The 19,197-nt window shown below is 44.6% G+C and overlaps 3 protein-coding genes across 4 annotated transcripts; all 3 read left to right on the top strand.

Annotated features, from left to right (window-relative positions):
* Nucleotides 1–377: 377 nt before the first annotated feature.
* On the top strand, nucleotides 378–9,366 carry ube2d2 (ubiquitin-conjugating enzyme E2D 2 (UBC4/5 homolog, yeast)). Its single transcript, XM_031751392.2, has 7 exons — nucleotides 378–652; nucleotides 3,131–3,194; nucleotides 5,665–5,696; nucleotides 5,860–5,937; nucleotides 6,085–6,190; nucleotides 6,549–6,642; nucleotides 8,017–9,366. Exons 1-7 carry the CDS (start codon nucleotides 629–631, stop codon nucleotides 8,060–8,062), a joined length of 444 nt encoding a protein of 147 aa, XP_031607252.1. The 5' UTR covers nucleotides 378–628; the 3' UTR covers nucleotides 8,063–9,366.
* A 788-nt stretch (nucleotides 9,367–10,154) lies between these two features.
* Nucleotides 10,155–12,501, top strand: zgc:110843 (uncharacterized protein LOC541492 homolog). Its single transcript, XM_031751467.1, has 3 exons — nucleotides 10,155–10,363; nucleotides 11,073–11,275; nucleotides 11,618–12,501. The coding sequence occupies exons 1-3, from the start codon at nucleotides 10,285–10,287 to the stop codon at nucleotides 11,705–11,707; spliced, it is 372 nt and encodes a 123-aa protein (XP_031607327.1). The 5' UTR covers nucleotides 10,155–10,284; the 3' UTR covers nucleotides 11,708–12,501.
* Nucleotides 12,502–12,806: 305 nt separating this feature from the next.
* Nucleotides 12,807–16,539, top strand: cxxc5b (CXXC finger protein 5b). 2 transcript variants are annotated; one of them, XM_031751483.2, is made up of 3 exons: nucleotides 12,807–13,274; nucleotides 13,732–13,997; nucleotides 14,847–16,539. In XM_031751483.2, the coding sequence occupies exon 3, from the start codon at nucleotides 15,035–15,037 to the stop codon at nucleotides 15,926–15,928; it is 894 nt and encodes a 297-aa protein (XP_031607343.1). In that variant the 5' UTR covers nucleotides 12,807–13,274; nucleotides 13,732–13,997; nucleotides 14,847–15,034; the 3' UTR covers nucleotides 15,929–16,539. The 2 variants fall into 2 exon arrangements, with proteins under 2 accessions (XP_031607343.1, XP_039471464.1); XM_039615530.1 differs by having other exon boundaries at nucleotides 13,687–13,997.
* Nucleotides 16,540–19,197: the final 2,658 nt, after the last annotated feature.

Genomic DNA, 19,197 nt, shown 5'->3' with positions numbered 1-19,197 from the left:
CCAAATATTCCATGGTTCAACTTTTCAGATGTGTCGTCTTTTTACTGTTAATATCAATGCAAATTGTTGTATAGAAGTATAGGAATCATGTTTGCAGCCCAAATAATTCATTGACATAGCAAATGACAATCTATGCATTAATAAAGTAAATGTTTACTTCCAGCCCAGGAAAAGGATGCTTCTTTAGGGACATTGGACAGAAAAGCCTGTCAGAATATTAATTTAAAGGCGTTTCCTATGAGACTGTAAACATGTAACAGTCAAAAAGTGGATTTACTTTTGTGTTATATGAGGATGGAGGAGAGCAAGGTAGTTATGTCACTTTTAGATGGTTGTGGTTTGATTGTGAAAAGCGGAATTCGGAAGTGTTGCCGTCTTTGCTGCTAGCAGAACACAGGCCGCAGTGATTTGGTAGCCGCTGCAGTAGGAGGAAGGACCGCGGTTCTACCGCTTCTATCTTTCAGTTTCGCCTCAAAATTCGCTTGGTGGTTCTTTCTGATAGCAACCAGTTAATTATATGTACAGTAACGATCTTCTATGAGAGCTAAATCGTAGTATTACTAACGGACAGTGATATCAATCGCCATTTTAATCGCACGTTTTCCCTGTCAGAAGCGCTAGCACAACAATGGCTCTGAAAAGAATTCACAAGGTAAGGAAGTGAACGGCGAGGCCCAGGATTTCGCAGTTTGGTTATAGATTTAATTCCAAGGTTGTCTACCGGAATCTTGTCCGGCAGATTAGTTGTACTGACAATAATTTGAAAAACGGATCTATTTATTCAAGTTAGGTTTGAGCTGGCAGCTAACGGTCTGTGAGTCTGAATAGCGAGCGGCGACACTGAGAGCAGCAGTGCGCCGCCTTTCAGTGCACATCAGTGCTACTATAAATGGGCCAACTCAACCATTGACTGTGTTAGCTGTTCTTGGTTGTGTCACATAGCTTCACAATCTGCTTCGGTTCATTAAGAATGTATTCGATACCGCGTATAAAAAGATGTTTAGCTTGCCATGGCTGTCACTAGTTAATGGTATTAGTGGTGTGTTAGCTGCTGCTGGCTAACATTATCTCTCCCGGTTGTTGGCTAGTTTGGATGAGCTAAAGGGTTCTGTCAGGCTAGCTGACTGCATTTATATCTTTATAGTAAACTAGCGGCAGTTTTCACGATATGCTATCAGATATGTCTTCATTAGTCGATATATACAGCAGCCTGCGTAGCTAACATTATTTAACACGGTGGCTCACCTTTACTTAACCCGCTATTTGATTTGACAGATACCTGAAGTTATCCGGCTAGCGGTAACGCTAACGTTAGCTCAGGACTCCAGAGCTTATTTAATTAAAGGACGGACGACTTCTTTGTCGCTATCCATTTAAATATTCGATCATTTGCTGTTGTTAGAGGAACAGTAAAAGTTCAAAAATAATGATCGCTATATCGGAAGCGAGGATGTACCTCTTCCCCGTTTTTTTTTTTTTTTTTTTTTTCGTTAACTGTATATTGTCATCGTAATTCATAACCTGCAGGTATTCGCAGTAGTCACGTCAAAGCAGCCATGTTATTGTTTGTGTTGAACATGCTTACGGGTCAACAGGAGAAGCAGTACATAAGAAAATTCTTGCTAATGTTAGCAGCGAGTCGGTGTTGTAAAAACAGGCCCCACGCGTTGTTCGCCTTTGATGGCATGTTGCTGATAGCAGGCGAGCGCTATAATCGTTATTGTGCCGCTTGTCTGATTGAGTTTGCTCCGCGTTGTTTGGTCCTGTTGCAGTTAATTCCCCAGTAGCATAAAGCCATGTCATAATTTGGCCAGGCAGCTCGCTTCATGTTTCTCTTACATGACATCCTGTGCTGCTGTCGAGCCGGAGAAGTTAGCGTTTACGCTAAGCTAACGTTTCCAGCATACCGTTTACTGCGAGCTAACCAGTTTACACGGCTGTGTGGGCTATAGTAAAAGCTTTGTTGTCAAATTACCGTGATCTCGGTTTGGGTGTACGTGTGTTAGCCGCTCTACCTGGAGAAAGGCTGTTACGTAATAGCGGTCAGTGCCATAAGCAAAGGCTCAGGGTACTATAGTAGTGTTGTTGTGTCACCGGGAAATGCTTTGAGAGTTACTGTAGCAGGGAGACTTTATGGCTGTGGCACCGGCCTCAGGAGCTGTCTGAAAACAAGACAGAGAGCTCCTGGTGAGCAGGGGAAGTAGTAAGTAGAACAGCCTCTATAAGATTATTGAAGCTCTTTTTTTGTGCCCACCCCAAACACATGCTTAAACAGAGGAAATTCTTGTGTGGTTATTTTTATGTTGCATTTCCTTTTTCTCTCTCTGTTCTTTAGATTGGGGTTTGCACTGATTGTTTAATTAATAACCCGATGTTGGTGTTTGTAAAACAACCTGGCTAAAGCTGATATTTCTGCTTGCTCCTTTTTTGTTTGTTTTTTGTTTTTGTGTTTTATCATTTCTTCTTTCAGTTTGTTCGGAGGATTGTTGAAGGTTACTTTAAAAATGTGTATGTTAGGATTTATTCCTAACGATTAAGTTGAATTTCTGAGACAAGAGTCAAAATACACTGATAATCGTGTTTTAGAAACGAGGAAATTTTCTCTGTTAGTATATAGACATAGTTAATGACTGCTTGGACCTCACACAGAAAAGAAGAAGAAGAAGAATAAAACAGCAAAGTACTCAAGCCCTCTGTTCTATACGTTGTATCTAAGAGGTTGAGATGCAGTTTGGCAGGTTCACCTTAAACCTTCCACGCTTTCCTAACACCCTTTGATGAACTCAGGGAGTTGACTTCGATCTTTAACATTTTAAATTTATTTTCAAAATGGAAAATATTAAAATCAATTACTTTTTATTATTCTTATTTTTTTTCTTCGTTTGGCCCTACTTAATTACAAAGAAATAAATGTCATTCACCTCTTAAACACACTGTTTGGACCCTTATCTGGCACGATACTGATGTGACACAAAAGATAAACAGACACTTTCATCAGTGAATGCTGTCCTGTATGCAGATACTGGTGTTTTTAGCCCTCTTATCGGTTCTTAGTTAGCTTTTATGATCTATTTAATGCTTCGTTGTATGGCCGGACCCAAACAACTCACATCTCTTTGGTTTGTCTCAGGAGTTGAACGACTTGGCACGGGACCCACCAGCCCAGTGTTCTGCAGGACCAGTAGGAGATGACAGTAAGTCAACCTTTAAACCCACAGTGTCACGTTAGCTGTGTCTAACCAGGATTCAAAACCCTTTCCCGCTTTTTATTTGAACTTATTTGTAATCTTATGTCACCAAATCATTTTTCAATCATCAAATTATACTCGCACATGACATAGGAATCAATGACAGATCCATGAAGACCAACATCTATAAAATAGATTAAATTAATGTTAGTTTCTGCTTGAGCGTTATTTTTAGAGCTCACATCCAGGAAATACCTGCACCTCCTATTGTGAAGATTTCTGGGTAATTATAAAAGCATAACCCACTGTATTGCTTCATGTAGGTTTTACTTTTACTTTCACAGCAAGGGTATTTTTTTCTTTTGTAATGTTGGGAGTAAATTAGAGTTCAGATTTATCTTTTTTAATCTCAGTTTAGTTAACGCAGAAGGCATTAACTAAACTGAACTTAGCTCTGTAGTATGTGTGTCAATGTTTCCTTGTAACCAGTACTTTAAATGTTGTATGTAAAACTCTCAAGGTGCTCCTATTATTGCAGGTTAATTAAACAAAATTTGGTCCTAATGCTAAAATTTGTGTGCAGAGTAAAAAAAAAGAAATGTACAGAATATTGGAAAAAATTTGGCAGATGATATGGGGATATTTTTTTGTACTGAAGGAAAATGTTTAGTGAGCAGTTTAACACTTTCTCTTTGACACATTTCTGATTTGATCAATAACCCCGTTACTCAGTCCTAAACCACAGTTAAAAGTCAGTGTCCACAATCTTGTGACCTGAGGTTTAAGTGTCAGTAAATCCAGACACTTGAAGCCTCCTTTCTTTCTTTCTTTCTTTCTTTGCACTTGGATTATCAAATGTGTCATGCTCTTGTTGTGGTTGGTTACATGACATTAAAAGAGGAATTTGTGTCTAAGATCCTTTTAATAAATGCCCTGCAAAATTTTGGAATTTTCACTTTGGCATACTCGGTCTTGTCAACTTGGTCTTGACCCTGTTGTAACGTCAAAATCCAAACTGTAGCTTTTAATGACCAGCATCCAGTTTAGTTAGTTGCTTTTAAGAAATGTTTTGATACATTAAGATCTTGTATCGTGGTAGATCTGACGCTATCCCATGCTATATACACAAACAGACACATTCAGATTAATCGCTCTGATGATATGCCTTGATATTTAAGTCCATTTAATGATTGATTATATTCTGTGTTGGTAATACAGCAGTGTTTTTACATATAGCTGTAATCCTTTATAATCATGTCTTTTATGAATGATAGTGTGGGTGTAATAAAAATAGCCCTAGATGGATATGTTTAGAACAAGTAGCATGAATAAACACAGACAATTGTATTTAGGATGTTTAAAAAAGTAGACAGAGCGAATATATTAAGTGTATACACACGGATTTAAATATGAAATCATGGACTTCCAAATTGCGTGCTGCCCCAGTCATTGCACAGAGGTTGACGCAAACTTAGCCAGGAGTAGTAATGCGGCGGCTGCCTGCCCGACACATCCTGAGTGCAACACCTGGGTTCAACAAGAGACCGACACCCACGCTCTTATCTCATGTTTGAGGTTTGTGACGTATGCATACATAACCAGAATCGTCACAGGGTATACAGTGCAGCTGTGTTCTCATATATTGTATTATTTTTAGGAAAAAATCTACATGCTTTATTGTGTGTGCGCGTGTGTGTGTGTGTGTGTGTGTGTGTGTGTGCGCGTGCGCGCGTGTGTGTGTGAGGGGGGATGTTGCATTTAGGTGCCAGTGTTCCAGTCAAAACAAAAACATTTGATTTTTATCTGAGGACAGCACGCGCAGGACACGTCCGTATGTGTCCGTATGCTGTCAGGATCACAACAACCGTCTGAGGAGTTTTTCCTTTGTGCCATTAAAATGTCAGACTTTAAAACAATCATAACGTGGATCCCATAAGCACTGCGTCTTGGGATTTTGGTGTGCAGTCAGTGTTTGTGCACGATAGCGTCTAACTTTTGTACTTGTGGGGGAAAAAATCAGTAGCAGAACTTTTTATTTGTTTGCTGTATACATCGCTTCCTGCCATCAACATCAAAAAAACCAAGACGGTGTCTCTTGTGAAATGCAGTTATTGTGGCTTTCTTCACAAACGCGACATTTCTCCTCAGACAGGATGCTTGAATTGGACAGGTTTAAAAGATCACAGTAAGATTACAGTGGTTTGTTTTGGTGGTTATCCAAGCTCTTTAAAAAAAAATCACTTCTTGTTTATTAATTTCCTCTAAAGCAGCAGGTTAGTGTTATTCATGTGCTGCAAGTGTATATGTAATCATTTCTAATTAAGAAAAGACTGTCCTCAGCTGCACTTTATTTAAAGCCTGTTACTCAACTGTATAAATAAACAGGCACGCTTCATGTGGCATTATTTATTCTAACACTTCCCAGACACACATCATGTCCTCAGTTTCATAACAAATTTCTCCTTTTTTGTTTCAGTGTTTCACTGGCAAGCCACAATAATGGGACCCGTAAGTACTCACACAGTCGCAGCTTTAACTGTTTCTTTAGGTTTATGGGAAATTCATGTACATGCGCACAACTCTGAATTGTTCTCACTATAAGTTTTCCACCTGCCTGTTTCCTTTTATACCATAATTGTAATGAAGCCCATTGGGCTTCTCTCTCCTTCAGAATGACAGTCCTTACCAGAGCGGGGTTTTCTTCTTGACCATACACTTCCCCACAGACTACCCCTTCAAACCGCCAAAGGTGAGCACCAGAGCACGCAAAGAAGTAGCTTTTCATACACATATGCCTAAGTTCCTCTTGCCCGTTAAAGCGTGCCACAGCTTTACGTCATTCAGCTTTCTGCCGTCTCCCCCTCTTTCTTGGCTCCCCCCATTCATCTGTTTTCAGGTTGCATTTACCACAAGAATCTACCACCCAAATATCAACAGCAACGGCAGCATCTGTCTTGACATCCTGCGATCACAGTGGTCTCCGGCTCTCACCATCTCCAAAGGTAAGGAGATGTTTCTGGCTGCAGAGTAAAAGAGAAACGTCTCATTTTCTTTTTCTTTTTTCTCTCATGAAAGCGCTTCCTCCAAATGCATTCCTGTGGCAGAGGTCCTTGATTTAAACTAGAGCAGCACAATCTCCGTGAATGTCAGAGATGGTCCTTGAGCTAATACAGTGGTTTACACAAATAGCGTCCCTCATGCACTGTGAGTGTTTTGTGGACCAATTATGTTTATGATCAGAAGTGGAATAGATGTGACAGGCTAGCATGTGAGGGTCATCCAAAGGAAAATGTATCCAAACTCTGAAAATGTCAGTTTTTATTTGTGAGAACTCTTAACCTTTTGTGTGGTCCGTTCCAGTTCTCCTGTCCATCTGCTCTCTGCTGTGCGACCCAAACCCGGACGACCCATTAGTACCTGAGATCGCCCGCATCTACAAGACTGACAGGGAAAAGTGAGTTGTTTGTATGAATAGTTTGTTTTCACGTGCCTTTTCAGATTGTCGCTAGTAACACTGTTGCTAACAGTGTGTGACATAACAGAAAAAATCGAAACTGTCACCACGAGTCTTTAAAATAGCCGCCCAGTTAACAGTGAGGTTCACAGATGTGTCACTCACTCCCCACATTTGGTTTCGAAACACCCAGACAGCAACAGCAAACCCAACTCGGGGCTTCATAATGGGCGAATATCCCCTGTGGCCATGTCCATCTTTTATATACAGGCTATGGTCAAGAAGGCTGTCTAATGTTAGAGCGTGTGAAACTTGAGCTTTGTGATTAGTCATTTGTGAGGGTGAATGAATGCAAACATTTGGGCACAGACATGTCACCTTCCTGGAGTTGTCACCCTGTTGAGACAATTTTCTACCTGTGAAATTAACGATTGATCGATAAGGTCTGAGAGCCAGAATTGGCTCAACAAAGACTCCCAATTTGGCCCACTGGCTCTGGAAAGTATGAAATATTGCATATATTTTGGACTTTAAACTGTATTTTCATAACTTGGAGCTTTTATAAAGACCCAGAGAGCTCCCCATGGTCATTTTTGCTACATCAAAGTAATTAAGTAATTGATAAATGACTAAATGGCAGAAAAGGTCCTTTTTTAAATACCTACTATAAAAAAAAAAAAAAAAAAAAAAAAAAATCTTACAATGGGTCCACAGTAAATAAAAAAATTACATTTTATGTGAATGAACAAATTAAGTCACACAACTCTTTCATCAAATTTACACATTTATTTCTTACTCTTTCAGGCCAAAGAGTCGTGCTGACAGGTGTGTTTCATATACAGCACGTTTCTCTTATCGTGTAGAAAAACGGACACGTTCCATTGAAAACTCCTTTTCTTGTTTTAAAATATCTGAGGGATTTCATATGAAGCTAAACCTCTTTATCGTGACAGAAAGGAGACCGGCACTCATCTGAGCCTACGATGTAAAATGAGGACGACGTGTCTGCTCTGTGCCATTCGCTCATGAACTTTCTGCCCTCCTCTTTGTGCATCGAGCTGGGAAGAAGCCAATCTGACAAAAAACCTAATAGCTGTGCAGGTTTAGTGACAGACAGTGGACGGCCAATTAAATTGTTGAAACTGCAAGCAAGTTTTGAACAGTCGCGGTGACGTCGCAACAGAAAATTGATGTGGCCGCACTCGTTGTAATTTAGACTTTGGAGAGCGTCTGCTCTAATTCAGCTGCCACGTTTCAGACACGTTGATGAGTAAAGGCAGTGGTGCAGATTGACTACAAGTGTTCAACATGTTGATCCTTCACTGAGTTAAAACTGACCACTCTCTTTCTCTGTTTGTTTTTTCTTGTTCACAGGTACAACAAAATAGCTCGGGAATGGACACAAAAGTATGCAATGTAGTGTTGGGGGTAGAAACATGGCCAACCACCTCTACGATGTAAAGGCTAGGGGAGCTTCAGACGTAAAGAGAAAACAAACAAAAAAACCATACAAACAAATGAAAAGTTTAAACAAGATCTTGTTGGTTTCCATTGGAGTGCTTTCTTTGAGCCACGCCTCCCCTTCACCAGAGTACCTGTAAAACTCCCTCTGCCTCACCTCCCCACCTTCTCTCTCCCTCCTCCCCACCTTCTCTCTCTCTCTCTCTCTCTCCCTCTATTTGCTCTATCTTTACCCCTTCCCTCCCTCCGTCCCTCAGCTCACCCACCCCTCCTCTAGTGTACATATTGTCAACTTGCAACGGTAAAGCCCATCTCTCCTTTTTCACCACCTACCAACTCCTCCTCCATCTCCTGACTTCTGTATTCCATTTGTCACCGAGCAGGTTGGGCTGTCACCGATCCTCCACCCTCCCCTGTTTATTCCTTACACGCCCGCATCCTCACCCACCATCACTAAAAGCATTCCTTTAAGCACCAGTCAAGCTTTGAGGGGACTTTTTTTTTTTCCCATTATCTGCCAGTTTAATTTTATTTTTGAGGGGGGAGGGGACAGTAAGATAGAGGGATTTTTACACTCTGTACCCTTTCTTGTTTTTGTTGTCCTAATGATTTCCATCTGTAGGGGTGACATTTCAAGGAAGTAGTCAAAGGGCACTCTGTGTTTTATACAAGGCTATGTAACATGGAAAAAAATTACACGCAGCCTATTTTTGGTCTTCTGTTGGATTCTATGAAAGGACTTGAATTTATCCCCACACCTCCTGCTCCTCATTCTTCCCTCCCCCAATCTTCCCTCACCCAAGTTGACCCCTTTGTATACACACACACACACACACACACACACACACACACACACACACACACACACACACACACACACACACACACACACACACACACACACGCACGCACAACTGTAACCCCCATGTCACCCTCACCACCACCACCGTTTCTTTATTCACAAAAAGTGGAGGTTCTGGACCAGGTATTTAAGCAATTCATTTTTTTTTCTTAGTTTAACCTGTATTTTTATTTCCTACCCCATAATTCTTTAGGTTGCTTTTATCTTTTTTTTTTTGTTTGTGTTTTTTTGCTATTGTTAAATTAGAGGCTAACATCTTAAATGGCTATGGGACTGGCTTGGGCTCTGGGTGCGAGGAGAACCCACTCTTCTTGCACAAAACCTCTGTATATTGAATTACCTGAGAGGCTCGTTGAGCTTTGTGTGTTGATTAAACTGTGTAATAAAAACCTCGACTCCTGTGTTGACTCACACTCAGGCTCTTTTTGAAAAAGGCATACAGAGGCAGGTTGGCGACATCTGAATGCAGTTAACAGGAAGTTCTGCAGAAATCTAACAGGATAAATAAGATAAATAAGACGAGCAATTACCTCATTCTTTTATGGTTACCTCTCTTCCACAGAATTCTTTGAATACTGGGGAGCATAACAAAAATACAAGACTTGAAAGCTTTTGAAATTACATAATTCTTGGGGGTTTGGTTGAGTCCAGTCAAGCCTTTAGAAAAGGTCATTTGTCGCCCTCTGGTGGTATGTAAAGTAATTAAAAGTTGGGAGACCTTCCAGCTCTATCACAGCTAAATTTAAAGCTTTGACTGGTAAAACTTCATACTGTTAATTTATATATTTAAGCCTTGTAAATTTATAAGTGGGGTTTGTTTTGAGTCGAAGTTGTAGTTATGTTCAAAAACTGCCACCCCGTTTTTTTTTTTTTAAGCCAGAGACCTGTAAAGGAAATGGGACTCACCAAAGCTCGCAGTGGTCAAGATAATTATCCGTCGTTAGGAAAATTTGCCAGGCAGTGGAATTTTATTTATCTTTTGGTTATGGACCCGATAGTGAAGACTTTAAAAAAAAATACACTTAAAATAAAACGTAATATTTATTTATTTTGTTTCTGGAACGTTTTACTCATCACGGCAATTCCACTCTTCTAAGAGCGCTAAAGCGAAGCCGGAAGTAATATGGTGGTTACGCTCTTACTCTTGTCAAGCTCCGTTCCTCCTCGGTTTTGATTGGTTGGTGGGCAGTGACGCAGCAGGTTCGGTGCGCTGTCAGAGCGGATCGAGTTTTGATAAGCGCTGTGGTTGACCTTGCTGCTGATCGCTGATCACAAACAGTACACCGTCCGAGGAGAAAAAAAAAAAAAGAACTCCCAACATGTCAGCTACAAGTTTACCTGCAATGCCAATGCCTCCGATACCCGACTTACCCAGCTCGACTTTCAGGTTAACTAAAGGTAAAGTATTAAAGCTGGCTAATAGCATGCTAGCCTTGTATGAGTGTTTTGTTAGCCGTTAGCGGGTCTGCGACAGTGTTGTATTAAAAACTGAAGTATACTGTGTGGTTGTATTGAGGCTACCGCGTGTAACAGTAACGTAAAGACTCAAATATTTTTGTATAAACTTTGTAGTTGCACTGTAAACCTTTTCCCCTTCTTCTGGCATGGCGCCGTTAGCTGGCTAACCGGTCACCGAGCCCAGTTGGACACGGGTTAATGTTTCCAACTTTAGCCTTCACTCAGTGTGGGGCACCGCTAAACGCCATCTCTGTATGCCCGGCTTCCCGCCGCTCCAGCCAAGTAGCTAATCACAGAAGTTGCTGATCAGGTCTGACAGCAGGGCCCACATTCCAGTTCTGAAACATGTGATTCTCAGTACTCCTCGGCAGATAATCCTCCATGGCTTGGAAAAATTTCGCCACTCCTGGCCAAAACAAAACACCGCCGCATACCTGCTTGTTGGTTTTCTAAGAATAGGCCTAAACTACTCTGGCATAAACCCTTTCAGAACCGGGAAACTGTTAATGGCACTAGTTAATGCTATCTATACTGCACTGGGTCCTACAGGCTGAAATGATGACTAAAAGGATGTTGCCTAAAATGACAGTTATGATCACTCGTTTAAGACATTACATACGAGTCCTCATCATATTTGTCTTTTTTTCAGAGCATTTTTTGGTTGCTGTGCCGGTGGCGGTGGTTGCAGCTGTCGGAGGCTTCCTTGTCAGCCAGTACCTGAACAGGCGGAGCTGCAAAAAGGGCCAAGTGAACACCTGCATCAACAAAGACAGCCCCAAAGTGGTCCACAGCTTTGACATGGAGGACATCGCCACCAAGGCCGTGTACTGCCGCTGCTGGAAGTCAAAGAAGGTTGGTCCCCAGGCAGCGATAAATGTCCTTTAGCTTAAACTTCAAGTAACAGTCATTGAGCTTTCTAAGCTTGCAGGTAATCTTATCAGAGGTCCAAAACTGCTTAGCTTTCTGCAGTCACAGGTCACGGTTTGACACATATTGTGCTGGTCACATCCCAGTCGGTAATGGGATGTGACCATCTTTAACATCCCTGACCTGCGCTGAAAGTTACCCTCTGATAGCCTTCCATGCTTAGTCTGTTTCAAACTGCTGTTAGCATGAACTCATAGGTGGCTAACAGACTCTCTTCATATGACTGATAAGAGTGAATTCTGTTCTTGTTTCTCCTCTTCCCTGCAGTTCCCTTACTGCGATGGTTCCCACACTAAACACAATGAGGAAACCGGGGACAACGTCGGACCGCTCATCATCAAAAAGAAGGACGCGTAATCCGAGCCACTGGAGAACTCGGCGCTCCCTGACTCCTCGCGCGCCCGGCCCGATCATCTGTCATTCTCATTGCCGTGTCACACTGATTGATGATTACAGTATGACGCTGATATGTTCAGTATAAACTCGTTCTCGCGTTCTCCTTTGCCTGCAACAAAAAAACATAGTTTTAATATCAAACCGGCCACACTGCTCTGACACTGCTCAGTGTGACTTTGAAATCAAAGGTCATTTGAGGACAGATAACAGTTAGACATGGTGGCACTATGACTGCAGCTTGCAGTATGACCTACTTAATGTGGCGTTTGTTTAAAGTTCTCACTGGCCCTGATAAAGGTGAAATATTTCCCCGTGCGGGCATTGTGCCTTCATGTTTGGCATCCTTTCAGCCGCCTCCTCTGGGTGTGGGGCAGGTGGCTGAAAGACGAGACCTTCAGTCAGTCCAGCGTCTTGGTGAGCTGAAGCGTAGGCCTTAAATTTAAATCTAACCCAGAATCCAAACGCTCACACAACCCTACATGAATGTTAACACACGATGTTTTGTTTGTTTTGCTGCTTTAGTCAGAGGAGGTAGAAGTTTAGTTTGTTGTTAATGAACTGTTGAAACTGTCTCCTTGTAACTGGTTCCTGTGGCTTTTTGGGAAAACTTGTGTTGAATCTGTGAAGTGTTCAGCAGCTCGTGCCCATTAAGAATATATTCTGCCGTTTCAGCAGGTTGATTTTTCTACTGGCTGTGGGGGTGTCTGGTTTGATTCATTGTTCTGTACATTGTGAATAAAACTTGAGTGACCCAATTCGAAAGCTTCATTTATTCATTTCAGGACACACTCCCACCGCATTCGTTCGCCTTTTTCCACCACAGGATCGGGAACGCGTGTCACTAAACCTGTGTGGCTGTTTCGCAGCACAGCGCCGTGCTGATGGATTAACAGAGGACGGGGGTAATGAGTAAACAGCTCTGTGTGCGTGTGTGACTGCGGTGGGATCGGGGCTGTGAGATGTGTGGGAGAGACGGGAGTGAGGGGGGCTGCCGTGCTGCAGTGTCCATCGACACCAGTGGCCATTTTAAGACGGAGCAGTATTTGCGGTGACCGCTAGAAGACGCTGTGTTTACACGGATCGCCCAGGCCAGACAGACAGCAGTGTACGCGAACACGGTGGGCCCCTGCTCCCATAGTGACACGCGCGCGCGCTCGCACACACACATACACACGCACGCACGAGGTATCTGGCTGCGTGCCAGATGCAACGGAGGACTCTCAGAAGAGGTGGAGTGGACTCCGCCGTCCCCGCGTGAGGAGTCACCTTTAACAGACAGCGAGCTCACGTGCTTCAAAGCAGACGGACATTAGCATAAAGGCTATTTATGTTAAACCGGCTAATTTAGCTCACAGGGCTCTTCCGGTTTTCCGAGTGGCTTGTAAAAATATCATTTTATTTTGTAGCTGTTTGTTTTGATATTTATTTACATCCACCGTGTGTGACACCACAACCCCAAACAGTGTGCTTTTATGTATGAAAGGTCACGGCGCCGGCTTCCGGTGTGGATAAAATACCAGTTCAGACGGTAAAAAATAAACAGTAGATCTCTATTTAAAACCATTTTAAGGGGAAGAGTTGTTTTGGTTGGATTGTTGGTTGTTGTTTTGTTTTGTTTTGTTTTGTTTTTTAAATAAGAGCATTTTTATGTTAAAATAAGTAGGCGAAGCCTGGACTGCACAAACAGTAAACACTTATGAGTTTTCAGCTACTTTACTGGACATTTAATATAGCAAAGTTTGATTGAATACATTTAAAGATTTATAAAGGGATAAACAGGAATTATTAATAAACTGGGCTTTTGACTAGTTTCCACGTGCCTGAATAAGGCATAATGATATATATAATTATAGCCTAACAAGAATTTCTAATAGAGAAAACATAACGAGCGTAAATTATTAGTGTGCCCGGTGTTTACATAATTTTTACATGTGTCTCAGTTGTGCTGTTGACTGCGTGTGACCGGTGGCCTTGATTCGCCTTAGTATTCCCGCTGCCAGCTAACGGTGTGTGCTGATCTGCTTCTGTGGACGTTTCACGGGGTCGCTCTGACCAGAGCCTCGACTGCAGAGTCCACTTCGCATTTTGAGCGACGCCCCCAAATTCCGTGCAGAGTGTTTGCAGACCCTCCGGGACGGAGAGGTGGAGGAGGAATCAGCAGCTCCGCCGTCCATATACGCTACAATCACCACGCCATTAGTTCATGACTTCATCATATCTTTGACAGGAGAGCTCGGGTCGTGTTTGTAAGGTAAGCGGGGAGCTTTTCTCGACACTTCCTGTTGATTTTCGCCGTGTTGTATTGTCGCCTTTTTTCTTGCGCGCAGCGCCGTGTCGCAGCGACCACTCGGACTGTGGTCAGCTCGCCGTGGCGTCGGTCGAGCACCGTCTTCTTAGGTAACCTTAATAACGGCCAAATGATCGATCTGGTTTCCCGATCGATCCGCCAAAGGGGGCGATTGGCCGGTCTTGTAATAACACCCATCTCCCGTGTTTAATCAGCGGAGTAGTTTTTCTACAAATGTGGACACGGAATATAGCCTGGTCTTTTTTTATCCACAGCAACCGCATCGTTGCGCACCTCGCTCCTCGTCGTCGATAGCAGACAAAAGACAGCCTGTTTTTTTCCCCCGGCGTCCCTTATTTAGTCTTTCTCTGCTGAGCTTAAGCTTTGGCTGGCACACATAACAGCAGTCGTCAAAATGTATTTGAAAAGCGCGCTCCACATTTGACCTGCGCATATGCGCATATCTTTGCATATTGTTGTCGCTCTGTTATTGATTGCATTGATATACCGTGAAATTCTTAAAGGGATACTGCCTCCTGTATGCGGAAATCATTGGCAAGCATGCAGTGTGTGTCAGATACATGGCTGCCTTCATCTCTGTCCGGGGAGTTTGATTTCTGAGCCTGGGCACATGCATGTTATATTTTTGTCTTTAAGCGCCGAATCTCTGCACTCTGCTTCTCTGGCAGTGTTTGGTGGCTCTGACTGAGAACATATCTCCCAGCCCTTCTTTCCTGTAACTCTCTTTCTGTGTTTGTCACTCCAACATTTCTATTCTTAACCTTCCTCTCTTCATCCCCTATTCATTTCTAGCTCTCCAGGACTCCGAGGCTGCTGCAGAGAATGGGAATAGGGACACAGGCCAAGGCTTGCCATTTTGGCTGAAGTAACAGCAGGACAGTTGTCAGCCTCGCATCGCCTTCAATCCCCTTCTCCCTCACCTCTCCTCCCACACGCGCACGCATACTCACACAAGGACAGACAACTCCCCGTAGCCAGCTATGTCCACCGCGGTAGACATCGCTGGCCCTTCCTCCCCGGATCAGGCCCACAGCAGTGCTAAAATCCCCAATGAGCCACTGAGACCAAGCCTTAAGCGCTCTAACCACCCCTACAGTCTCTCCCATTACATCTCCACCCCTTCCCCGGCTGTGGATGTCAAAAGCCTGATGGAGCCCTCCTCATCTCAGCAGCGGGCCACCCAGCCCGGCCACGCTAAGCCTCGCCGGGCCCCCTCCTGGCCCGACATGTGGGAGTCGCCCAGCGGGCTCCACCTGGCCCACGCTGCGGAGCTGCTGATGCGCGCTGGGCTGCTGGCTCTCACCCCTGCCACCACAGAGCAAGCCAGCTTGGGCGCACAGAGCAGCCAGCCAGCTAAGAGGGAGGCTGCAGAGGCAAAGAGCGGAAAGGGAGACGGCGAGGGAGGTGGGTCCGGGCCTGAGGAGGAGGAAGAGGACTCCTCTGCATGCAGCACTGACTTCCAGCCCTTCCTGGGTGCCTGGTTCCCCTTCAGCCCCGCTCTTTTCCCCCTGGCAGGCTTTCAGATGGGGGGAGGTCATTGGAGAAGCACGGCCATGGGAGCTGAGGGCATAGAGGGGCTGGTGGCCGAAGGATACTCTCCCAGCTCCCTGGGCGGGAGCAGCGGAGGCAGGAGGAAGAGGAAGAGGTGCGGGGAGTGCGTACCGTGCCGGCGTCAGACGAACTGCGAACAGTGCAGCAGCTGCCGCAATCGCAAGAGGGGACACCAGATCTGTAAATACAGGAAGTGCGAGGAGCTGAAGAGGAAGCCCGGGGGGCCGGGGTTTGAGAGCAGAGTGTCTGGGTTTGATCTGAGGGGGTCTGATTTTACTTTGGGTCTGGCACAGGAGAGAAGCAACGGAGCCTTGGATGGATAGTAACGCTTGCAGTGGCAGGATTTGTCAGAGGTTCCCGGTTGGATGATTGTTGAGGAGCTGCAGTTTTAACAAAACAAAAATTACAAAACCACACACACACCAACACACACCCACCCACAGGACACCCTGTTAACATGCTCGGACTGTGACTGTCAGAGACGTTCAAAGATGTTGTGTTTCGTGCGGAGCTGCAGCTCCCGTTTAAGAATGTCCACACACGTTCCCATCCATTTTGACAATCAGTGAATTGGAGAGGCGAGAAAGAAGGATACCAATGTTTGTCAATATTCAGATGATGACAAAAATTCTGTAAATAGACTGTAAATATCTGGAAAACATTATGTCTTCTTCTTCCTTCTTTCTCTTTTTTTTTCTTTTTTTTTTTTTTACGTTGCTTTCCAGTTTGGATGTACTGTGCTTCAAAGGTAAAGAGGAGCCAAATGTTTTGTTTCTAACGAGGGGAGTTCTGTTTCTGTTGTTCTGACGTCACTGCATCAGTAAGAAGTGAATGAGTTTGGCCTCGGCTAAATTATTTCATGTGCAACTTGTACTGTATAGCGCTGTTTGCCCTTTTGAAATAAAAGAAATTTGCCATGTGCACTCGTCTGCAAGCTCTATGCTACGTCTTTGTGTGTGTGTGTGTGTGTGTGTGTGTGCGCACACTCATTTGTAATTGGGCGTATGTGTCCGTTTGCAACCTTGTTTCTGCTTGCGCACACATGTGCTCCTGTGTGTGTGTGTGAGGTTGTGTGTGGATTATGAGTCACCTAATGGTGTGGCTGAGAGCCTTATCACAACCCCACAGACACACAAACACACCTACACGCTGCCTTGGCAAGTCCAGTGCGTGCACTTGAGCACACCTAACCTGACACACACAATCATCACAAACATTCGGGCTCTTCCTCGCACACAATTTCCCTTTTTTAAAAATTTTCCACGTACGTATATATAAATCTCACACACGCACACACAGATGGGGGGGGGGGGCAGATTTCAAGCCGAATACACAGCCAGCTGGGCTGAGGCTACAGGGTGGGTTTTTGCTTGTTGCCGTAACGATGGCTGATGTGATAAGACCTTCTTCCTCGGCGCCACACTCCAGGGGACCGCAGGGAAGACGTAACCATGGCAACGGTCGGCCCGAGGTGTCACGCTATAATTGGGCCACGGCTGCACTTCCTGTGAGCCTTCAGTCAGGGGGGATCGCAGAGGGACTGTGTGTGTGCGTGTATGTGAGTGTGCATCTGTGGGGGTGGGGGCGGGAGGGGGATGTGCACGTCCGTGCGTGTGTGTGTGTGCGTGTGTGTGTTTGTCAGGCGGGGAGAGAGAGAGACAGAGAGAGAGGGAAAGCACTGCACGCCAGCCAACGCAGGACACTGCCAACTCATGGAGAAAAGCAGCGAGCTCCAACATCATGCAATTACAACGCTCCCACTGAATGAGAAACACACAGTCTTTTAGTTTTGAGTCCACAGTCTAGTGTTTCTTCATCTCCCAGACAAAGGGGGAATTTCAAATTCTTGGATCTGCAGCTTTTTCTTTTCTCACCCCCCCCCTCTCTTCAGTGCCTTTCTAGTGATTTGGAGCTTAATCCCCCCACCCCGCTCCTCCTCCTGGTCTCGTCACACATGCACACACACACACACACACACACACACACACACACACACCGGAAATCTGTGTCACCCGCTGCCCAGCAGGTCCAGTGACTCCCTGAACGCCTGCAGTCTGGCTCCACTGGCCTGCAAGATGGCAGGAGCAAAAAAAGGAGGGGGGTGGGGGGGCATTGAACGGAGGACAGAGGAGAGGCGGAGGAGGGCTGTGAGAGAGAGAGAGAGAGAGAGAGTTGGGGGAGGTGGAGGAAGAGGAGGAGAAGGAGGAGGGAGTGGAAAGCGGATCCAGGGAGAGGGTGAAGGGGAGAGGAGGAGGTGTGTGTGGGGGGGTGAGGGGAGGCATGGTGAAGGGCAGAGAGAGAGAGAGAGAGGGAAGGGGGAGGAAGAGGAGGGGTAGGAGGGAGAGATGAAAAGCAGGCCACAGGGGGAGAGAAAAGAGAAAGCGAGGGATATGCAGGGAGGAGGATGAGGGAGATGGACAGCAGGGGATGAAGATAATGTGGGGCCAAACAAAGAGAGTGGGAGAGATGAGTGTGAGATCCAGCGAGCGCGGTGATGGAGGCCGATTGAAATGCAGCGAGACATAGATGCGGGGAGGTTAATGATGGATGCATTGTCCAGATAGACAGTGTGTGCCGTCACAGACCCCTGTGGAGCCTACATATGTTAGCACCAGCGGCCCTGCCCACTCTGGAGGAAAAACTCCTCACACACACACACACACTGCAGTGGAGCAACCTGCCAGCCCGAGGCAACCTGCGCTGGAGCTGGGCGGACCCTCGCTCATGAGCAAGTCCTCTGAAATTTTGGCCACTGCGTTTGCTCTGAGACACTGTGTCTCATTGTGAAGATCTTTTTTTCCCCTTCGACCATTGGCCGTTTCCCCAGTGTTAGGAAATGTGTAACAGCTTTGCAGAAAACATCATCTTTCTGAGATCACTCGTCATTATGCCTCTGTTATCCATTTGCATTCCCCTTTTGTACACATGGAAAACATGCATCTCCCAAACAGCAACACAATGGCTTCTTACATCCTCAAAAAGCCCTGTCTCATCTTCCCCCCAGGTTATATTTTGGTGACACCGAGGTCAAAGGGCTTTCTTGACCTTTGACCCTTAAAGCTGTTAAAGGTGGATTCAGAGTACGCCAGCTTCTAAAAACAGCAACAGGATGGTCTTGTTTCTACCAGTGAAAAACAAGCAGAGAAATCACTAAATGATACATGTGACTTCAAAAATATCTGAAATGGATTCTTATCCTGTCAAATCAAAATACAGTCATAAAATCCAGAACAAATAAAAATAACTTTCAAATCCTCACATTTCTATGCTCGGAGGTAACGTGTGCACAAAATTCTGTTAATGTTTAGCTTGCTGCTGATTTTCAAAAAGGTAGTTCCAGGAAGCTAGGCAAAGCCCAGGGATAAAGTCTCTCTGTCTGCGGAGATATTTCATCATGACGTCGACCACCCCACGATGTGGAATTGATTATTACCAAAGATTATTGGGCTGGAACTCCCTTTGCACCTTTAAATTTGCACAACTCAACTCCGAATCTTTTAGAGCACTACCAATCTCGACCACAGCTGCAATGTCAGTTATACAAAGTAGTACACCGTGATTTTTGTGACAAGCCCTGCGAATTTCAGTTAAG

This window comes from Oreochromis aureus, linkage group 2, assembly GCF_013358895.1.
Source record: "Oreochromis aureus strain Israel breed Guangdong linkage group 2, ZZ_aureus, whole genome shotgun sequence".
In the NCBI taxonomy this organism is placed as follows: Eukaryota; Metazoa; Chordata; class Actinopteri; order Cichliformes; family Cichlidae; genus Oreochromis; species Oreochromis aureus.
The sequence above is the reverse complement of the archived record's forward strand: the minus strand, read 5'-3'. Positions and strand labels throughout refer to the sequence as shown.

What these genes read in the sequence shown, in the direction of transcription:
- cxxc5b (XM_031751483.2), top strand. Translation starts at nt 15,035, where the DNA reads ATGTCCACCGCGGTAGACATCGCTGGCCCTTCCTCCCCGGATCAGGCC.
- ube2d2 (XM_031751392.2), top strand. Translation starts at nt 629, where the DNA reads ATGGCTCTGAAAAGAATTCACAAG. An exon ending in GGCTCTCACCATCTCCAAAG is followed by an intron (nt 6,191 to 6,548) that starts GTAAGGAGATGT and finishes GGTCCGTTCCAG; the next exon opens with TTCTCCTGTCCATCTGCTCT. An exon ending in TACAAGACTGACAGGGAAAA is followed by an intron (nt 6,643 to 8,016) that starts GTGAGTTGTTTG and finishes TCTTGTTCACAG; the next exon opens with GTACAACAAAATAGCTCGGG.
- zgc:110843 (XM_031751467.1), top strand. Translation starts at nt 10,285, where the DNA reads ATGTCAGCTACAAGTTTACCTGCAATGCCAATGCCTCCGATACCCGAC. An exon ending in GACTTTCAGGTTAACTAAAG is followed by an intron (nt 10,364 to 11,072) that starts GTAAAGTATTAA and finishes TCTTTTTTTCAG; the next exon opens with AGCATTTTTTGGTTGCTGTG. An exon ending in GCTGCTGGAAGTCAAAGAAG is followed by an intron (nt 11,276 to 11,617) that starts GTTGGTCCCCAG and finishes TCTTCCCTGCAG; the next exon opens with TTCCCTTACTGCGATGGTTC.